Source organism: Gymnogyps californianus, chromosome 2 (genome assembly GCF_018139145.2).
Source record: "Gymnogyps californianus isolate 813 chromosome 2, ASM1813914v2, whole genome shotgun sequence".
NCBI classification, from domain to species: Eukaryota; Metazoa; Chordata; class Aves; order Accipitriformes; family Cathartidae; genus Gymnogyps; species Gymnogyps californianus.
In genome coordinates this window covers 134,245,078-134,265,543 of record NC_059472.1, presented here as the reverse complement: position 1 = coordinate 134,265,543, position 20,466 = coordinate 134,245,078, and the positions used below count along the sequence as shown (strand labels likewise).

At 38.2% G+C, this 20,466-nt stretch overlaps 1 protein-coding gene across 1 annotated transcript in view; it reads left to right on the top strand.

Annotated features, from left to right (window-relative positions):
* The window catches only part of HDAC9 (histone deacetylase 9), a 488,764-nt gene that overhangs the window by 289,805 nt on the left and 178,493 nt on the right, over nucleotides 1–20,466 (top strand). The window contains exons 10-13 of the mRNA XM_050892726.1: nucleotides 243–365; nucleotides 2,776–2,986; nucleotides 3,401–3,618; nucleotides 12,218–12,487. Coding sequence (XP_050748683.1) covers nucleotides 243–365; nucleotides 2,776–2,986; nucleotides 3,401–3,618; nucleotides 12,218–12,487 — 822 coding nt within the window. The remainder of the gene's footprint in view (nucleotides 1–242; nucleotides 366–2,775; nucleotides 2,987–3,400; nucleotides 3,619–12,217; nucleotides 12,488–20,466) is intronic.

The window sequence follows — 20,466 nt, the reverse complement described above, 5'->3', positions numbered from 1 at the left end:
TTTTGCATGGAAATTTGATTTACTAACCAAGGAATAATCCCAGACCTACATCAGTTGTTTTCTTAAGAAATATCAACAGCTTTTTCACAGGGACGCTACTTTTCCTTATCTGGAACCCCATTGGGATGCAAACCAGTGCATGATATATAACTGACTTTCAATGTAGCAGGATAACGAGGATAAAGTAACCAAGATAAAAAGCTTGGAGATTATACTTCTGTTGTTTTTCCCCTTCATTCCAGCATCTGGTTTCACAGCAGCGCCTTTTGATACAGGATGAATCAGTGAACTTGTTGAGTCTGTACACATCTCCTTCTCTGCCCAACATTACCTTGGGACTTCCAGCAGTACAACCTCAAATCAGTGTAAGTGACCAGTCTCAAGCCTTCCTGTCTACTTTTGCTTCCAGAAAGCCTACTTTCTGACTATTCTCTTTTTTTAACATTTTGGAACATAAGCAATTCAGAGTAGGAACCAGACCTTTCTTTGCATTGGGCAACATTTGAACATTTAAAGGCACAACTTGAAAGCAATAATCACTCTTAATCACAAATAAACAAGTGCCAACGTGGAGCTTAGCTAAGTATGGGCCACATGCAATTCATTTATGTCTGCAAAACAGATAACAGATTTCAGACATGGTGAGAAGTATATGAGGAGATCATTTAGTATAAAAGTTCAGATTATATGATCACCCCTACCTGGTAAAGTACAGCACCTGTAATTTTTTATGAGATTCCAGTAGCAACCTAAGCTGGGCTGGAGCATAGTGGGGGAGGAACCTCGTATTCCTGCAGCTAGGTTTGTTATTTGAGGGGTGTGCTATCAATCAGACAAATAAAATCGGTGATATGTGAACAACGCTCAATATTTTAATGACAAGTTATATTCATATGCCCTTTGTTCAGTCTGCAGCAATCACCTTTATGTAGAGCTAAATGTTAAATTCATATGTGAAATGTATGAAAACACAGACATGGTATGTGTGGAAATCCATACTGATGGACAAGGATCTTTAGATCTAGACCAAGTTACAGTAACCTAGAGGTGAAATCTGAGGCTCAATAAAGTATCTGAAAATTTTGCCACTGGTCAAAACTTACCTTTTCTGATTTCCAGCAAAAAATGTAAAAATACTGATATACGTTATATGGTGGTTCTATACAACAGTGTATAAATTCTGAAGAAATTTTAGCAATTTCAATTTCTTAGAATGTGAATTGGTAACTTCTATAAAAATACTAGGGGTGGAAGTATAGCTTTCCATGGTGTAAAAAAAAAATGAATCAATACGATCCACTATGGTTTGTAATAAGTACTACTTAATTCCAGTGCTAAATGTAGTTTCAACTTAAAGTTTCTTGTTACTTTATGGCTTTTTCAGTACATTTACTGTTCTCACCGATAATATATTGCTGCAATCCAACTTTTTAACATCAGATATAGAACTTTGCAAACAAAATTGTGTAAGCTTTAAATCAGTTCTCTAGAAGCCTTTCATGAGATATTTATAAGCAAATTACTGTTTTTAAGGGATGGAAAAATTGAACTGATCATGACAAGTAGTGCTTACTTTTGCGGACAATATCATCAAAAATGTCTTAGCTATTTCACAAAAAATATAACTAGCTTCAAATTATATAACATTAAAATGGAAATGAAAATATGTTTAATTTTCTCACTGAAATCACATGAGCTTTTGATGTGGCCAGCTAGCACCAAATATTACTTGTGACATGAGAAAAAACAAAGGGGTTGATTTATGCAAGTAATGTTTATTTCTGTTACCTGAATAAGGAGTTGCAAATTGAATGTAAAGTTTACTTTGGTATTTGTTTTTCAGGGAAGGGTGTCAGCAGAGTGTGAAGTAAACATACACCCAAAAAATATTAGTGAAAACCTTGGTTTGCCTCATTAGAATTTATGGAATTTAGATTATCAGAGATACTGTTTTTACCATGACATACCATAAGTGGTTATCTGCAAGCCTCAACATGCTCATTTCTGTTAGGTTATTATTCTTGCTGTAAAAATTGTTATTCTGCTTTAACTGCTCTTTTAAGAAATATTTTTTTTAACCTAGACAAAGAACAAAGAAATATAAAGTACATTTGCAATGCTGAAGGGCCAAAACTTCCAAAAGCTTTAAATCGATAACTGTGCAATTTATAAGGGCGCTTTAAAATGCCACGCACATACAACAGCTCTTGATGATTCTGTAGATGAGAGTTTAACTATACAAATTTACTTTGCAAAGGGTAAAACTTACATTTGTGCTGTCCTTCAGGGAGTCAGGGAGTGCTCCAGGAAAAGTAATAGCTTCCCACTACTACAGGTAATTATTTTGTTTTGCTGATTGGCTTGCTGTCTGATGGAAAGTTATGTGAAAAACCAAGCCTTGCCTATTCCAAACTCAATGGAAACTATTTCCTCTGATCCCCTATTTTCCTGTGCAAGAGTCTGTGGGAAGGTCTTTAGGAATTTTAAGGACAGGTCCTGTCTTTTCATTAATAACCTTCTAACTAGTAATTCCTTATGCTTTGGCTTTTATTACTTATTTTTTTCAAGTGGTTTCATTACTTAGTTTCTCACAGTGTTACATTTAACTGGCATGTTCTTCCTCCCTTTTCATCTCACAGTCGAAGTGTAAGATAGGGATGTTAACCTTTTCTTCTGTATGTATTCATAAAGTATGACATAAGACCATCTAATCAAGTGGAGGTATAAATAGCCAGTCTATGAAAAGCAGTTACCAGTGCTGTTGTTCTTTGACAGGCTTCATCGTCATTCAAAGAAAAGCAGAAGGGGGAGACCCAGTCGCTCAGACAAGGAGTGGCCTTGGCTGGACAGTATGGGGGGAACATTCCTCCATCCTCAACTCATCCTCACGTTGCTTTGGAGGGAAAGCCAAATAGTAGCCACCAAGCTCTCTTGCAGCATCTGTTACTGAAAGAACAAATGAGACAGCAAAAACTTCTTGTGACTGGTAATGATCAAGGCTTCAACACAATAATAATTTAAGATGTTTTTAATGACATTTATATTCACATTAAACTAAATGTGGTAATACAGATACTATACATCCTAACTGTTGGGAAAAGTGGAAGGGTGGGAGAAAAAAGAACAGCAACTTTGTTTTCCCCCTTTAGTGATTCTGCTCCAGCCTGTTAGCCTGAAGGAATTCAGTGATTACAGAAAACAGAAAATGATTACTTCATCACATTCTTTTGCAGCTGCTGAACTTCCCAGTGTGGCGAGGCACGTGGTACACATCCCACTGCATCTGCACTGATGCAAAGTTCTGCAATATACACCTCTCTTCTCGCTGAAAGCTTTCTCTTCTATTAGAACTATTAGTTTGCTCTTCTTCACACAGGAGTGAAATGTCCCTGTTTTGCAGGAGCGGTTCCTCTTCATCCACAGTCTCCTTTAGCAGCGAAGGAGAGAGTCTCACCTGGCATAAGAGCTGCCCACAAACCGCCTCGTCACAGGCCACTGAATCGAACCCAGTCAGCTCCTCTTCCTCAGAGTACTTTGGCCCAACTGGTCATCCAGCAGCAACATCAACAGTTTTTGGAGAAGCAGAAACAGTACCAGCAGCAGGTCCACATGAATAAGGTGAGCTCCCAAAGTAAGAAATTTCCAATAAACATACAGGTTGAAAACTAATAGGGAAGTTTAGGTATTGGTGTCATGTGGTCATGGACAGTAGACAGGTTCTTGCACGAGTATCTTGTTTATGCATAGTTGGAGTATACATTAGTATAGATCTTAATTTTCAGCTTCTGAAATATGCTACAAAGGTAATTTGTCATTCTTGACATCAGTAAGAATACAATTCAACAAAATAGGGTTCAAAGCATCTTACAGGTTTAAATTACAGGTGGTTTCCTGTTGAATGGTAAATGATGCCTTAAAGATTACTAGGTCTCTATCTAACTTTTTAATGTACACTTTTGAGCTTCAGCAATCATTCCATTCAGCTGCCTTTGAATTGTATTTTAAGCTTTCTCATTGTGGACTAGTATGTGGAGTAAATATATAACTCATTTGAACTCAATCAGCTGATTAAATTGGTCTTTTTTTGTGTAAGAAACTTATTAAACATCTGGAGAAATTTTTAATTGGCTATTATCAAACCAACTTTTTCTCTGTAAGTCGATTAGTAACATGAAAGTTTGTTATCTATATGGCAATATAAAATTACCATATAAGGAGAAAGAGAATGTGCTATTGCTAGCATCAGATACAGAGTTGAATTGTGCCCCTCTTTCCCTGTAAAGTAACACCTTATTCTGAGGGGCAGAACAGAAGAAGAGACCATCCATTAATAAACAAAGAGAAGCAGAATCTAAATAGATTTATCAGGAGCTAATGCTTCTACAACAAATGTGATGCTGTTCCCTGCTCTGAAATGAAGATACGCAAGTAATTAAATGCTTTTGTCTGGAGAACATTTTTCTGCACTCACTACATAGCTTTCCAAAAGTTGTTTGCTGGAGCTCCTCTAATAATTCAAAGACATTAATCATGCATCTTTAGGTGTCTTCTTTTGTTTTAGGGTTACTTAATAACTGTGTATGAGGCAATGGCAAAGACAACAAGATGAAAAGCGGGCATTCAGCCCTTGTACCTAAGAGAAAAGAAAAAAAGAAATCAATCCACCTTACTGGGTGAACTTCCCAGGGGGTACTGATTCTTTGGAATCTACTAAGAATTCCCAACAAAATGAGAAACAAACCTAGAGTTTAAGTACATAGTTTGTACAGTGGTTTGGTTATTAAATCTTGTCTTAATTAGGAAGAATGAAGACCAGAAAACTTCAAAGTTCAGAGCTGATCCTTGCATGTTAACCCCTCTCAGCTTGGGTGTTTTGATTACTCAACTAGGACTCCAGTTGGCTTTTCTTTGAGTATGCATTCCATATGTTTAATCAAGATGGCATATGTATATCTCATAGCCTCAGGTTTTGAAAATATTTCACCTGCCCTCAATTGTCTGAAGAGAAAAGAATTTTTACCAGTAAAGTACTGAGTCTTTGTGCTGTTTGTGGATATTCACTACAAACCGATCAGCTCATGCATTCCTCACAAAGCAAAGAACTCCACTGACATGTTTTTGTTAGATCATATGCTTATTGACATAAATTCTACCATAGCATTTGGGCATATGTGCTGTGGCATATAGGTACATTTGTCCTGAATGTGAAAATTAAACTTTAGTCACATAAACATATTCCTAGTCGCATAGAACTAGGAATGCATTGCGCCTCACAAGAGCTAGGCTGGATAAGGAAGTAAAAAGACTGCAGCTGGTTTGGGATAATGCTTGTTTCGATAACATTTTTTTCTGAGTTAAACTGCAATGAAAATATATGTTAAGGAGAATAATTCCCTCTCAAAATAATGCTTTCATTCTCGTGTGGTTATTTGTGATAAAGAGACAAAACAATTCCTTCTTTTAAAACCTAGTAAACCTAGCTTTTATTCTGCACAGTATAGGCTATACATATATGCAGATAGTAGAAATTTAAGTTTATCCTAGGGCCTTTTGCTGCCTTGAGCCTCCATAACCTACTTCCTTTGCCCCAATAGCTTCTCAGTCTCCTTTATCCCTACTCCCAGAGCAGTTAGCCTTCATCAGGAGCACAGCAACTCATCAGAGCAGCAAACACCTAAGGAGGAATAGGATCGTGCTGCAGCCAGAGAAGGAGTGGGTTATCTGAGGATGCGGGTGGTTTATCAGACTTTGCAGCATCTAGGTTCTTCTACAGCACTGTTCTCAGAAGAACCATTCTGGTGAATACTACTGAAACATGTCAGTGCTCTAATCATGTATCTGTCCTCTGCAAGTATACAGAAAGCCAGGGGGCTTTCTTACATACTTAAAAGAAGAAACCTGATTTTTAACAACTGGAATTTAAGGGTAGCCCATAGACAAGAGAGTAAGAAAAGATCGTATCGTGGAGTGGCTTTTAAGTACTGAATTTAAAACTATATTCTTTAACCCTTTAACTTAAAGCTTCAGATTGAACACCTGTGCCTACGTAAGGTTTTTGAACTCTGCTAGCATGGTGGAATATACTTTGTTCAATCTTAAAGCTTGCCTCTATTCGCAGTTGAAGTTATTTGTTCATTATATAATTTGCATGGCTTTACAATCAAACTTAAACTCTGCAAAGCAGAGCTGTTTGAACCTTAAAACAGTAGATATTCTAGACCAAGTAGCAAAGCAACCCAATATCTTCTAATTTCTTAGGACAAGTTTGGGCATGTACCAAGTGAATACGTACACTTGTTGTTTTCCATTGTTCTGTCCCTTACTCTTCTGTTCATAGGCTGTATAATGAAATCTGCACAGAGGTATAATTCCCTCCTTTTCAGTCATGAGAAATGTAGGGAGTTTTTTAATAAGGAACACTCAAACATTCTCTTAAAACTTTTGATGAGAAAGACCAGAACCATTTTAAGCTGACAAGACTATGAAATGCCAGTTGATCAAGGGCTTTGAAGAAGTTAATATCTTCTTTTTCTTTTGCATTTCTATTTCCTTTTTTCCTTATGTTTAGGACTTCAAGTACTTAAGGCTTTAATATATTTCAACCGAACCCTGTATTTGAATGTTTGCCCTGAACTAAGATGATACGGCATGTGTCAGCACTCCCTGAAAACTGTTTTTGGTCAGATCTTTTTGGCGGACATGTAGGTGAATCTTGCTGTAACAACAAAAAGAGGAAGAGAGCAAGTTTCTCCCCACCCCATTGATCTTGTATTTATCTTATATTAAAAAGCCATTTCTTTTCTTTGAGAAAAGAATATACTTCAGCAGCAAGCCAGTGCTGCTGTGAGGGTGATAACAAGCAAAATCTAACATGGGTCAGAGGTAAAGAATTCCCCTGGATCATTTCCATTCTGAAAAGAAACAAATCATTGCCAAGAGGTGTGCCTCTGTCCTTAATAACAAAGAGAAGATCCCCTATGGATTATTTCTGGTCAGCTGTCAGATGCCAGGCTTTTGATGTGGGAAACGGTATACGTCTCCACTGAAGTCTGACATTTATACCTGCGGGATCTAGTACGCTGACCTTCTGAAAACATTCTGCAAATGTTGACATCCCATCCAAAAGTAGGTAGAAACCCTCGTCCCAGCTTTCTGGGGAAAAAATAATAATGAATGTGAAGTAACCTGAACTCCGCTTGTCTTTCTTAGGGAAGATTGGCCTTGCCGTTGTCAGCTTTAATATACTTCTGTCCAAATGACAGCTTATTTCCTCATAAGGCCCTTTGATCACCATTGCTGATCTTCGTTCTGCTCAATAAAGGGAGTCCAAAGTCTGAAACCCCCATTTCAAATTCTTGCAGTCGGGTACCAGAAGACCACTACTACAATAAAAACCTTAAAATCTTGATGTTATTTGTATATCTCTGTATCTAGAAAGCTTTGACCCTGACATTTGCAGAAAAAAGGATGATTTTGATGTAACTAATGTAAGTGCAAAGCCCCTAGAAGAAGTCTGTGTTCAAGAAGATCTCAGAAATCATAATGTAAAGAGTACATGAACAAAACCCTCTGTCTTTAAAGGTTATTTTTTGTCACGTATGATGAATAAAGGCCTGCCTCTGCTGAAGCTAAACTAGCACTGTCTTCACTGGGACCAAGATCTTATTTGATCAGTGTGGGAACCCTACATGTGTTCTTAAAATAATGTATTCATAGCATTTTGACAATTTGTTTTCAGTGGTAAAATCCTCCTCTGTATTGGAGTAGTAAAGACTAAAATAATGGGGCAGTTGGTAGTGTGTGCTCAAGTATGGGAGCAGTATGGATAATGTTAAAGCTTAGATAAGGAGTACCTGAATTTCAGTTTTCATTCCAGGATGTTAATTGGTTTAAAGCGTCTTTGTATAGGGAACCAGTGACTGGGCAAGACTGTGAGGTAAAAAATCCATGACAAAAAATATATAGGAAGTGAAAATTCCTATGGAATTGGATGGTGATCATAATTGACCAATATCTGTTAATAAAAAATGAAAAATAATATGGAAGTTTCTGTTCATTTATTGATGGAAAAAATAGGAAGATTATTTGTTGTCAGTAGGAATATTGAAAAGATACAGTTAACCCCAGATTAATCATTGACTTCTCTGAATGATATTTAATGAAATACGGAAGACTGGATCAGATTCAGCTGGAGTAAATGAATCTAGTTTCATTAAACGTATTACAACTGAGGTTTTGGTTTTCCAGCTTACACATCTGACTGGCATCTTCTGAAGGTGAGAGGTAGCACATTTCTTCTATCATCAAATATTGCTTGTAGCAGGGGATTATTTGGACAAAACTATAGCAACAGTTGACTGTGTTTGGAACTGAAAAATGCCCAGAGCATTTTCTCCTTTATTGAGAACTAATGTTTAAACCATAATGCAGAAGAATGATTTTGAAAGATAAATACATCCCTTAGAAAAGTTGTACTACATGAGTAACAGAGAGAACAGTAAGCAGGTGCCAAGTTGTTTCAGTACAGCTAACAACATAGATAGCTGGTCAAAGTAATCTGATTGATAACCATAGGAGAGAAGGAGAAAAAGTGTGTTCCGTAAGTATATACACGAGTTCTTAGAAACAACTGCCAGGTATTTAAAGTGAACAGTTAATTAAGGAAAGAAATGTATGGGGTGGCTTTTGCAGGATTTTGTGCTTTGTCTGTTTGTAAAGACATTTTATTTAAAATATTGTATTTTACAAGAGCTTATCAAAACAATGGAGAAACAAAGGCAGGGGCTGTGACTGAAGGACCTATAAAATGGTCTGTTGCGATGTCCAGATTATTTATACTTAGTCTTCCATTTTTCTGCACAAGCAAGCGAGTTAGATTGTGTTTGATGTCTTTTTTGGTTGGACTTTTGCAGTTATACAATGGAGTTGATGTCTGTAAATGCTTCCTCTCCTGCTGCCACTATTTACTTTGGCTCATGCATATCCCTTACAGTTTAATTTCCTGAAAATAAAAGGAAAAAAAATATAGGTTACATTAGCATGAAACCATTTTTTTGAGTGACTCCTTTAGTTGGAATAGTGATAACAGTAAAGTGTACTGGTTACAGAAGACCAATCTGTCCAACTCTAATTTATTAGTGAAATAAACCATGGTTTTATTATTATTTTTAAATGTAGTCTTATTAAAACTCAGATTAAGCAATCGCTTTTTCAAAATCAAAAATATGCATTAAAATGAGGAGAAAGTCCTGCATGTACCTACAGATAAATTCAGAAAAAAAATGGTAAGTGGGGATTTAAAGTGAAAGATTTAAACATTAAGTGTAACCAGAAGTATCCAGCTGCACAGTGAAAGGACTTGAGCAGTGTTTCATTCAGGACTCATTTTCTGCTATGTAATCCAGCTTTAGATAGAGAGATAAGATAGAAATATTGACTCTAAACTGATATCTTTGCATGTCTCCAGATATGTAATTTTCCACGGTAGTACCAGGAGATACAATATATAATAAGATGTTTCTGACTTAGGAGAACTGAACAGTCTCCTGGTAATGCTACTAATGTAATTACTGGAATAAGATGGGGCCAAGCTGCCTTTAAAAACCACTTTAACAAATATGAAGGCATCCTGGCGCTAGAGAGAAAGCAGTCAGCTGTGGCTTAGCAGACTGAGCAGCAGGAGTGGTTTTCAGGTTTTAGGTCGTGCCCCCCCCCCCCCGCCCCATGCCATCCACTCATTTTTATCATGCTCCATCATATGAGAAGACATGATTATAGTGCCTCATGGCCCCTTGCCTGAGGCTTAGTTAAAGTCACAGCATAAAGGAAGTTTTTAATAAGATTTTGCAGTAAAGATGATAATATGAATGCACTTTGTAAAATCTACTGTGTAAATATCTACAGATTTTCATTTCACAGAGTTTTAGAAAATTTAATTTGTTTAGCTCCTCGTGTCACCGAAGTCTGGAGCAAATCACCTGCTGACTTCCATGGCGTGGGAGCAGGCCCCAAAACAGGAACACTGCAAATTGAAATGCACACAAATACCACTGTAGTCTCTGCAGCCCCCTTACGTATGCTTGTATCGGTCCACTGACTACATGCAAAAAGCATTTGAACGTGTTCCACATATAGATTATAGACTGCAGTCCATCATGTTTTGCCTCAGAAAGCTCAGCAGCAGATCTGTGCCATACAGCAGTGAAGAAGAAAGAGCCTAACATAAAAGTGAAAAAGCATAAAAGAGAGGAGGGCAGGAATGAGCTAAATATGTGTCTTAACTTTGCTGTGGACATGCACTCATTTTCCCTTGGCTTCCCCTCCAGAATAACCCACCTGATGTCAAGTATCTGGCACGTGGAATGGTTTACAGATGGATCAGCATCAGTGACTCTCGTAGCTGTATATGATTATGTCACACAGATGTTTGAGCTTGTATTTGCTTGCTAGCAGCCAGCCCAACAGCCAGCCCTGCCTTTCTTCTCTTGCTTGAGGAGTGGAGAGGACTCGCCCACAGATGTTTAACTAAGCAACAGAGAGGAGTGTGCCCGAGCTGAATACATGTAGTTAGCTTCAGTGCCTTCTTGGTCAGCGTCATCCCCTGAGAAACAACTGGAAAAGATTTATGGGTTTGATCTGAGAAATTTTCCAGATGCTGCTTAATAAAAGGAGACACTCTGCATTAGTTGCAGTAGTAAGGATTCCCCAGCTTAGAGCATGCCACCTGCAGCATGCAGTATACACGGGTTGTGATTTTCCAGTTACTACAGTAATGAAAAGGGATTTTTTTTGTTTGTTTCTTTTTAGTAAGCCATTAAACTCCTGTTACGCCCCAAAAATGAAGGTTTGCTATGACCGAAGCCTGTAGACTTCCACTGTGGAATTTGTTTCTCCACTGATGTGAGGCGTATGCATCAGAGCATCAACTGGAACTGCACAAACAGATCTTTCAACTCTTCTTGTTGACTTTGTGGGATTTCCTGAACCCAGCTGTAGCTTCTTGATCATAGTTTACATGACAACCCTGCCCTTCACTAGGGTGGCTTTTTTCTATATGCATTAGCAAGCAGAATGAAACTAGACAGTCCACAGTTTGTGACAAAAATAGCTGTACTGAAGCCATCCAGTAACTCAGCATATAGCACTAGCTAAAACTCAGTTTGAAAGACTAGATAGTTGGGGGGGGAGGCAGATGGGAAGAGGAAAGTATGTAAGAATAATGGTAAAAGATGGTTTTTCCCCCTCTCAGTATATTTGACCTTGGTGATACAAATCGGTATTTGCTTGAAATCAAGTGGGCCAGTTGAATAAATGATAATTACTCACTTGACCCTGCAGATGCTTACTCACATGTCTGATTTGTGCCTCTTTCAACAAAGCAGGGATTTTTTTCAGTTTTGGCTTTTTGGATTACATTTGGACTATTTTGGAATACATTTGCTGCATCTTAAATAGTAAAACATAAACTGTACTTGATTGCAACACTCAGGCATCTGGCACCTCAGCAGAGCTTTACAATAGCAGTTAATGGTGTAAAACCAGTATTGTCTGGGTAGCTGCGTTATATTGTTATTGCTGAAACTGTGATACCTGTACCATGCACGACAAAAGCTGTAGTCTTTCCAGTCATGGACAGACATGCTTGTAGTATCTTTGTGCCACAGGAGAGGGGACTGACACCAGCTCTTTGTCACCGCTCCTTTGTTGGCTTTCAGTGCCTTCATGCTTTAATTGATAGAGAAGCTTGTGTGAACATTCCCTAGTTTGCTTATAACAAAATATTAACCAGATTACTAATTTTCTTATATCTTAGAGTTCCCTTATTATTTTGTGTTGTGGAAAATGAACTGTAATATAGTTAAATAAATTTCTGCATTTATGTTTGAAGAGTTTGAAGGGAGACTAATTTCTCTTGATTACCAGCTGTAACAGTGTAACAGATGTGTAATGTTTTCATTATTATGCCTTATTTTTAGTTTAGTATTACTGTATTACTGTATAGCACTCTCTACATATATGGTATTTTCTACTGCAGAATAACAAGTGACCTTTTGCTTAGGAACTTTGGTTCTTTTTTCACTGTACATTAATATTTTAGCAATGCATAGCTACATGGTTTTGCTGCAGAAGCTTGAATTTTGTCGGTGCAAATCTAGTACTTCTCGGTGTTTGGCATCAGTGAAAGGAGTCAATAACTGTTCCCCCCTTCTCTTTCCAGATGCTCTCTAAGTCCATTGAGCAGCTCAAGCAGCCTGGCAGTCAGCTGGAGGAAGCTGAAGAAGAGCTTCACGGAGATCACTCGATGCAGGAAGAGCGAGCTCCCGCCAGCGGTGCCAGCGTTAGGGCTGAGAGCAGCAGCGCTGGTGCGGATGACAGAATAGGACAGCAGGTGGGGGCTGTGAAAGTCAAAGAGGAGCCACCGGACAGTGATGAGGATGTTCAAACCCAGCACATGGAATCTGGGGAGCAAGCTGCTTTTATGCAACAGGTAATAGGCAAAGATTTAGCTCCAGGATTTGTAATTAAGGTTATTATCTGAACATCACGTGCATTTTCTAGGCTTTGATAAGCAATTGTGTTCTGATTCACTGATCTAGCAAATCTTGATTTACTGTTCAAAGAATCTAACAAAGGCAGAAGTGTTGTATGCACACTTGAAAACATAGTGAAGCTCATCGTTATGGCCACTAATTGAGAAAATACCTGTTGCAGTCAATTATTCTACATAAATCTTTGCGTAATAGCTGATAGACTTTCTATTAGCCCGGGATTACATTACATTGCTTAGTTCTAGTGAAAGAGAACTCGTATCACCTAGCTTGTTGAGATCAGCAATTGCTGGAATTAGTTTCCAGACCTGATTGATGAAACATTCTTCTTCTCTGATTTTGAGTCCTCTGACTTTTGCTTTCAGCTATCTGTATATACTGTATCATACTGTAGTCTTGAACACTGTTAACGTTAGGGTATTTTTTCCCCAGTAGACAGGTACTGACTGCTATATCAGTGGTCCCAGGCTGGTGTATAAAGTATAATTTAGAGAAGAATACAAGGTGGATGTAAAGAGGCAAGGCACTGTTTAAAAACTGCATTGTTTTCTTTTTTGCACTGCTTAGTTAATTTTTCATTCTGTCTTATTTGATGACACTGTCCGCAGAGACATCCTTAAACGCAGCAGATGCAAATACTGGCGAGAAGCAAAATGCAGCATTAGGTTCCAATCAGTTATTAGGATATTGCAGGAAAAGCACAGAACTGTTATCGTTACCATCTGATATCCAATCACTTGTTTATTTTTTTAAAATAAAGACTGGTCATACAATATCGCATAACCTTTACTGCTAGGTCTCATGGACAAATACTAAAATAACGACTGTGCATAAAATGCCAGCTTGGCAAAAGGAAACTTCAGACTGTCGGCGAGCATTTCACCAGGGCTGAAATGCGCAGTGCATGTGTGCAGCCAGCGAGCTGGCGTCCCTTTCCGTTGCTGTAAGATCAGGCGGAGCAAGGCTGGATGCAGTGGAAGGCCCTGTTTATTTAAGACGATACTTTGTCAGGTCCCCGCTGTTCTCCTGCAGAAAAGTGATTTTGGGAGGGGGGGCAGGAAATGCCTTATGGAAACAGGAAGCCCAAGTGATTCATGTGCTGAGGAATGCGGGGCGGGGGGGGGACGGGGACGGGGCAGCGCTCCCTCTGTTTTTAAAGGCACTCTATGAATTGATTTATTGTCAAAGAAAATAACAAAGCGAGTAGGGAAATTGTTAAGGAAGCTTTCCAGTGAAACATTTCCTTCATATTCCCTTTTGATATGTTTACCTTGTTTTATAGGTTTACTTTTGTTAAGCTAGTTAAAGATTCATTGTATTAAGATCCCCTTTAATATGGATAATCCCAAACTGACCTGGAATCCTTGTCAGGTTTTTTTTCTATTAAAAATATTTATATTTCTAAAGCTGAGGTATTTTAAGGTGCAGTATCCAGTTTCAAAAGAGATAGCTGTTTTGCCAAATGTAGAAATTGTTCCAAAATATGTTATTAGCATGTGTTGTTTACATTATGCTCTAATACTATTAAATCTCTTATAAAATGTTGCAACTTCTAAAGATACATTATCCTTTTTCCTAGAAGGTCACCAAACAAATGACTAAATAGTTGCTGTTAATATGAAAGGCCTCCTTAGATAGGAAAGATTGATTAATTGAGAAAAACACAGGTGATTTTTATGTATGCATCATATTTGAACAGAAATCTTTCTCCATCTTGGATGAAAAAAATCACATTCGCATTCCAGAAGTGAAGCATATGAAAATGAAATTATATGTTTTTCCCATTCTGTATAATTTTATTTTTCTTTGAAATCTAACTTCAGCCTCATCAAAAAGGGATAGTGCATCTTTTAAAATACATTTTGTTTGGGGAGAAACTTGCAAATGAGAAGACTTTTGTACAATATCACTTCAAAGACAAAAGATATTTTTATAATGTCATTCAGGTGAGAAACCCCAATACATTACTGGTCTTTAATTTCAGAATCTTTCAAATTTGGATAAAATTAAAATAGAGAAACTACCTGGAACCAGTGAAAAGGAAAACTGGGTTTAAACAACCACATTTCTAATTGATTATTGTCTCTTACATTTTAAATCTACTGTATTTATTATAATTTACACCCTTAGAGGTGATCTCTTGTTTTGTGTTGTAAATATATTCTGTTTGTATGTTCCCTTTTTTTGCCTTCTGATACAAGTCTCTTCCTTTCTCAAATAAAGTTTTTTTTTAAAAGATCCCCTTTCAGATATCTGACTTTGTGTAAATTTGATAACTTAGTTGTGCTTTTGCTTTGTATAACCAAATATGTTCGCTACACATTGTTGAAACAATTCAAGCTTTCAGGAGCAAGGTTTTTATTACACTATTCTTACAATAATTACACAAAGTCTTTTTTTGGTCTCTTGTTTTATCCTACATCAGCCATTATAAGTTCTAGTGAATGTGGAATAGTATTGATGCATGCTCATTTTCCCATCATGGCATCTGTCTTGAACATGTGATCATATATTGTACCATACAGGAAAGGTAAAGGTGAACCCCAGTTTCTTGGCTCCTAATTATCAAAAATTCAGATGAACTGAAATAATTTCCATGACATTTCTAAAAGCTGCCTGGAACCCAAAAGATGCTGATCTGAAACTGAGCTCATACTGACCTCTTTGATATTCCTCAAGACCTTTGCAAAACTACAGTCCACCTGTAAATATGTTGGGGAGGAGGGAATCCACGATCTTTGCAGACATTAAAGCGACTGCGAGAGACAGTGAAGTCCTACTTTAGAGAAACACCTAAGCACTTCCATGAAGATGTTAAATGCTTTGTGACATTTCCTGAACTTTGCTTCAGATCTACAGAGAGAAATAGTTTGTACTGCGTAACAATCCCTGTTGCTACAGTACATGAATTATTACTACCAAAAGAGTTCAGAAAATTGTTGCTCTTCTAACTGTTCATTTAAATTGCAAAGGCTCTTAACAGCTTTGATTCTGGTATAATTTTAACTAAAATAAAACGCTTTCAACAACATAAGTATGTAAGAATAAATATTTCCCTAAATCAAATTCAATTATTTTCACTGATGTAACAGCAAAGTAATGTTTCATCAGTAATACACCCCAAAAAATTAGTTAAAAAGTCAAGTTTTAGCTCAGGAAAGCTTAAAACTAGCATTAACAGTATAACATTATACTGCTTGCCATATTGTTTATTACGTATTTAGAATCTTGTGTCTGTAAGTAAATCATGCTTTCAACAAGGATTTTATTGAGATGCCTTTTGTTTAAATACTCATGTCAGAATTAGAAGAGCAGCCATAAATGTTTTCAGTTTACAACATTCCTGTTTTGGAGGCTACACCTAGATTTTTTTCTAAATTACTTGTTTACCATGCATCAAAGCACCCATAATGAAGAAAATAATTCTAATTTAATAGAATTCACAAGCCTTATCTTTTTCCAGGACTGATGTGCATCTCTTTTTTTTTTTTTTTTTTTGGAACAATAGATGTTTATTCTGTCCTGTTGTCCAAAAAATAAAGCCAGTATAGCTGCCAATTTAGAAGCAATTACTACTAAATGAGGGAAAATGCTTCATAATGTTTACATACTCAAGACAGACACACATTACTGGAACGTAGGTACTATAACGTCAGCCTTTTTTTCATCTTCTGGCATTAATGAAATAGGATTAAAAGCTGAATGCCTCAGCAAAGCAGGAGCACTCCAGACACTACCACCACTCATCCTTTCTATTCAGCAATTCATTCGTGCACTATCTTCATTCCATCTTCGTTATCATCAGGATCACTAAGACTTACTCCATGTTACTTAAGCCAACTCTACCCTGTTTTTATCTTCACTGGCATTCTGAGGTAAAAATCTATGAACATTAGTCCCAAGCACCAATCTAAAAATGTTTACTTATTTCTCCCCTTTACGAACACTTCACAATTTGCAGCTAAAATTAGCTAAGCCAAGTTAATTTCCTTATTGTATTCTGTCCCACTAGCAGCATGTCCTACTTATCCACTTAAGAAATGTTTGTTTGCTTTTCATTTATTTGTTTAGTTTCTGATTTCCTTATGCAGTTCCCATCATCTGGGTGGTAGCAGGGCTTCTGTACCTCATTTCTCAGTGGAGGAATATAGCTTAGAACATCATGTGCTGAATTGCTGTTCAGGCAAACAGAAGAAGAGCATCCTGGATAAAATTATCTTCTCTGCACTAGAGCAATAATCCCAGTGATTTTCGTGGCATTTTACCGCTCTATTTGGTAGACACTGTACTTTGCATTTGGTAGACTTTGTGCTTTGCATTTGTTTTTTTCTCTTCTCATTCAGCCTAATTTGGAATTAGATTTAAAGGCAAAAAATACAATTAGCTCAAACTGCATAGCCAGCGGAAAAGCTGGGTTTCTCGGCCATGCTCACTCACTCACACGCACAAACAGGACTGGGAAGGGGCATCCTTTAGGCGTGTCCTGGTTTCTGGTCCCCGTTTGCTGAGCTCCAGTGTCACGCTCCTTTTGCTTGTTTTGATTCTGGCCCCATAACTCATCTGGCCCATACAGGATAACTTCCCCGGCTACCTGTGGGCACGCACAGCTGTTGGAGACCCCCAAGGGTTATTTCATCAACAGCTGAGAGTTAAAAGGGTACTAGCCTAGTAACTTGAAATCATTCAGCAATGTCTCATTCTCTGTGATGACTACACGGGGGCCTTAGTCACTAGAGTTTTTTTCACAGACCAGATACTTATTTGTAAAAGTGATTTAGTTCCTTAATTAGCTGATTAAATGAGATGTTTTGAGTCTGGCTGTGGAGCCTTTGTTTGCTTTTGTTTTGCTTTACTTTCCATAGCTGCCTTGAAGTAACTGTATTGACTCTTAACAGTACGTAGCCCTGAAATACAAGGGAGGTTGGTTGGAGGATACGCTGTTAAAAGTACCCCTCCGCACACTTGGTCCTTCCAAGGTAGTAGCACATTACAACATTTTTGGCCTTGAGAAGTGCTGTGAAGGGCAGGATAAATGGAAATGTAAGTTTTGAACAACGTCAGACTGCCAAATAAACCTCCCAAAGTGCCTCTCCTCCCTCCTAAATGAGGTTGCAACCACAGTCTTATATATACTAGCTCAATTCACCTTTTTTTTTTTTTTTGTAGACTACGTTAGTTGTCTCCTTTAACTGTGCAGCCAGTAAGAGAGGCACGAACCTTGTACCTTTCTGCCCTTCCTCGCGTCCGTGAGTGCACAGGCCCAGTACAACCCCTACATAGTGCAAGCTGGCACTATGATTTCTGGGATCGAACTTGAGCCATAGACTATCTGGATGGAGCGAGGGGGCAGAGGGCTGTGTAGTTGGATTTGTTCTGTGAAAATTTTTCATTCATCTATGTGAGGGGAAGCCCCATCTGAATACTGAGCCAGCTTTCTGTTGTCTGTACTCTTAAGGGCCTGTCCATCTCTATCAAGTTTCTAACTGTGGTCTTTAAAAATGATGCTACAGGAAGAATAATTCTTTTTTTTTTTTTGTGCCAATTCTATGTGAAAGTGCATAATAATGAGAGTAATTACAAGTAATTATTCTTTCCCCGTTGGATTTGAAAATGATCCATTTTTTTCAGAAAGTATCAAATTACTTTCTTAATGATCACCAAGGAGATATTGTTATTTTTGTTTGTGTCTCCTATTGTAAACTTTCAGTTACAGAAGGCAGTAAGACTTATTTTATCACATAATTAAATCAAGGACTGAATTGTCCAACCAACCATGTGGCATTACAACATAACAAAATTATTTCATTTCACTGATACCCGCACAGAATAATGTTGATACTGCTTTTATTTTTTGATCCAAGATTTTTTATGCTTCTTTTCCTCCTTCAGATACTTACAATATAGCACCTCAATATTTTTGTTACTGCTCCCTTTTGTCGGAGAAAGCAGCATGTAAGGAGGCTGCTGGGGCAACACTAGGCAGAATTACTTAATCGGGGTACATAACTAGCATGAATCCAAAGTCTGTAAGTCCAGATCCCAGTAATTATCACTTCACATTTTGACAGTCAGATGATACTACTTTCATACCAATTTATCATTTCCTGTATCAGACAGCACAGGGGTTTATTATTATTGTCACGGAAGAGGATTATGTGTTCTTGGAAAGCTGCTTCTTTAAATGCTTCATTTTTGGAAGAATTCTGTTTTGACCTCTGAATGTCTCTGTCAGACACGCATACACGCACACACAAGTTTTCGCTTTCTTCCTTCCCTTAATACATGAGAGTGAATAAATGCATGCCTCAGTATACTGCTGGCTAAATCTTCATAAAGCTCTGTTGTTTAATGTCCTGGAAGAGCAGCTCAGCCTGAATGCCTTTGAGACCTAGGTGCTCTAATGCAGAAAGCAGTGCATAATCTGTCTCCTCTCATGTTCTGGCCTGTGACCTTTGGATCCCCAGGAGACCAAGGAGGTCTTTCTGTTCATACTGCCTGTATTTCCTCAGCAAAGGGTCTTGTGAAAATTACAGCTATGAGATTGCAGCAACGCAGTGATGGCAAGGGCTTAAGAAGGCTTTCCTCAGGTTCTCTGTAAAGCAGCTAGTGAAGCATGGAGGATTCATTCTCCAACCCTTTCCTTAGCCTTTTCCTTTTGCTCCCATCAAGAAGGGCACCGTGACAGTTTTTAGGTGGCAGCTTGCAGATTTTTAAAGCAGATCTCTCTCATTGAACAAACCCAGAAAGAGCACAGGGCAGAAGTGCTGTTGGGAAATGCTCTCCCCCTGTGCACAGAGGGATAGCTACCAAGACCAGCTGCTTCTAAGGCTTGCTCTCCTAGAGCTTTACTGAAAATACAAATTGAAGAGTTACTACACATCAGAGCATGGCTCTGTCCCTCAGCTACCTGACTGCACACAGGGACAGGTGGTGATCAGGTTTCCCTCATTTCTCACCCGTTTTGATCCATTTTGGCACCTTGCCTTAGGGCATCCAAGGCTCACAAGCCCAACAGCACATCCCTTGACATCTTCCTTTCTTTCTAGAACTTTTTGGTTCTCACCATTTACCTAAATTTGTACAGGTCTTTTGTCATAGCTTCCCATTACTTTCTGAATAGATTTCAGTTTTCTGAAGCTACTGACTTTATACAGAGAGCTTCAAAACCTCTCTGTTAGTGTTTCTGACCGAAAAATAAAAATGGCAGTGCTGAATACAGGTGCCATCACCACAGGCTCAGCGCAGGGACACCTGACTTCAATAGTTCTGATTTGGCCATTTCTGCAGGTAATCAGGCCTCACGAAGGATGCTAATGATTTCGGTTAAAATACATGCAGCATTACCCTTTGTGCTATGTGAGAGAGTTTTTTCATAAGAATCTCCGTCCCTTCTCTGAGAACACAAACACAGGCAGCACAGGACCAGCAAGAAAAAAGGAACAGGAGCAAGATTCATTCCCGCAGCAAGAGATTGAGAATGAGCATGGGGACTGTTACTTGTCTGTGTTGATGGATAATGCACTAACCAAGCAGGCTGATCATTTTCCCAAGTCAATCGACTGCTTTCAAGTTAGGTACTATTATATGTCACTATTATAGTAGCTTGCACCCTCCTGTAAAAGAAGCAATCCTTTCTTTTACCTCTCTGGCCCTTTCCCTCCAGCTTTTAATGAAAGAAAAAGCCTCAAAGCACATTAACTCATGTTCATTTTCAAGTTCTGCTTTCGTCCAAGAATCTGTAATTTGGTAAGAAGCTACGTCACGGATGAGCTGACCAGGGTGTGTTTTGCAGTTGGCATGCTGAAGCTGATGCTTGTTCCCAGCTCCATCTGGGTCCAGCTCCGTGAGCGATCCAGTAGCTGCACTCTCAAGCCTTGCCCTGTTTCATCGGCAAGTGGTTCCCACAGCCATTGACCAC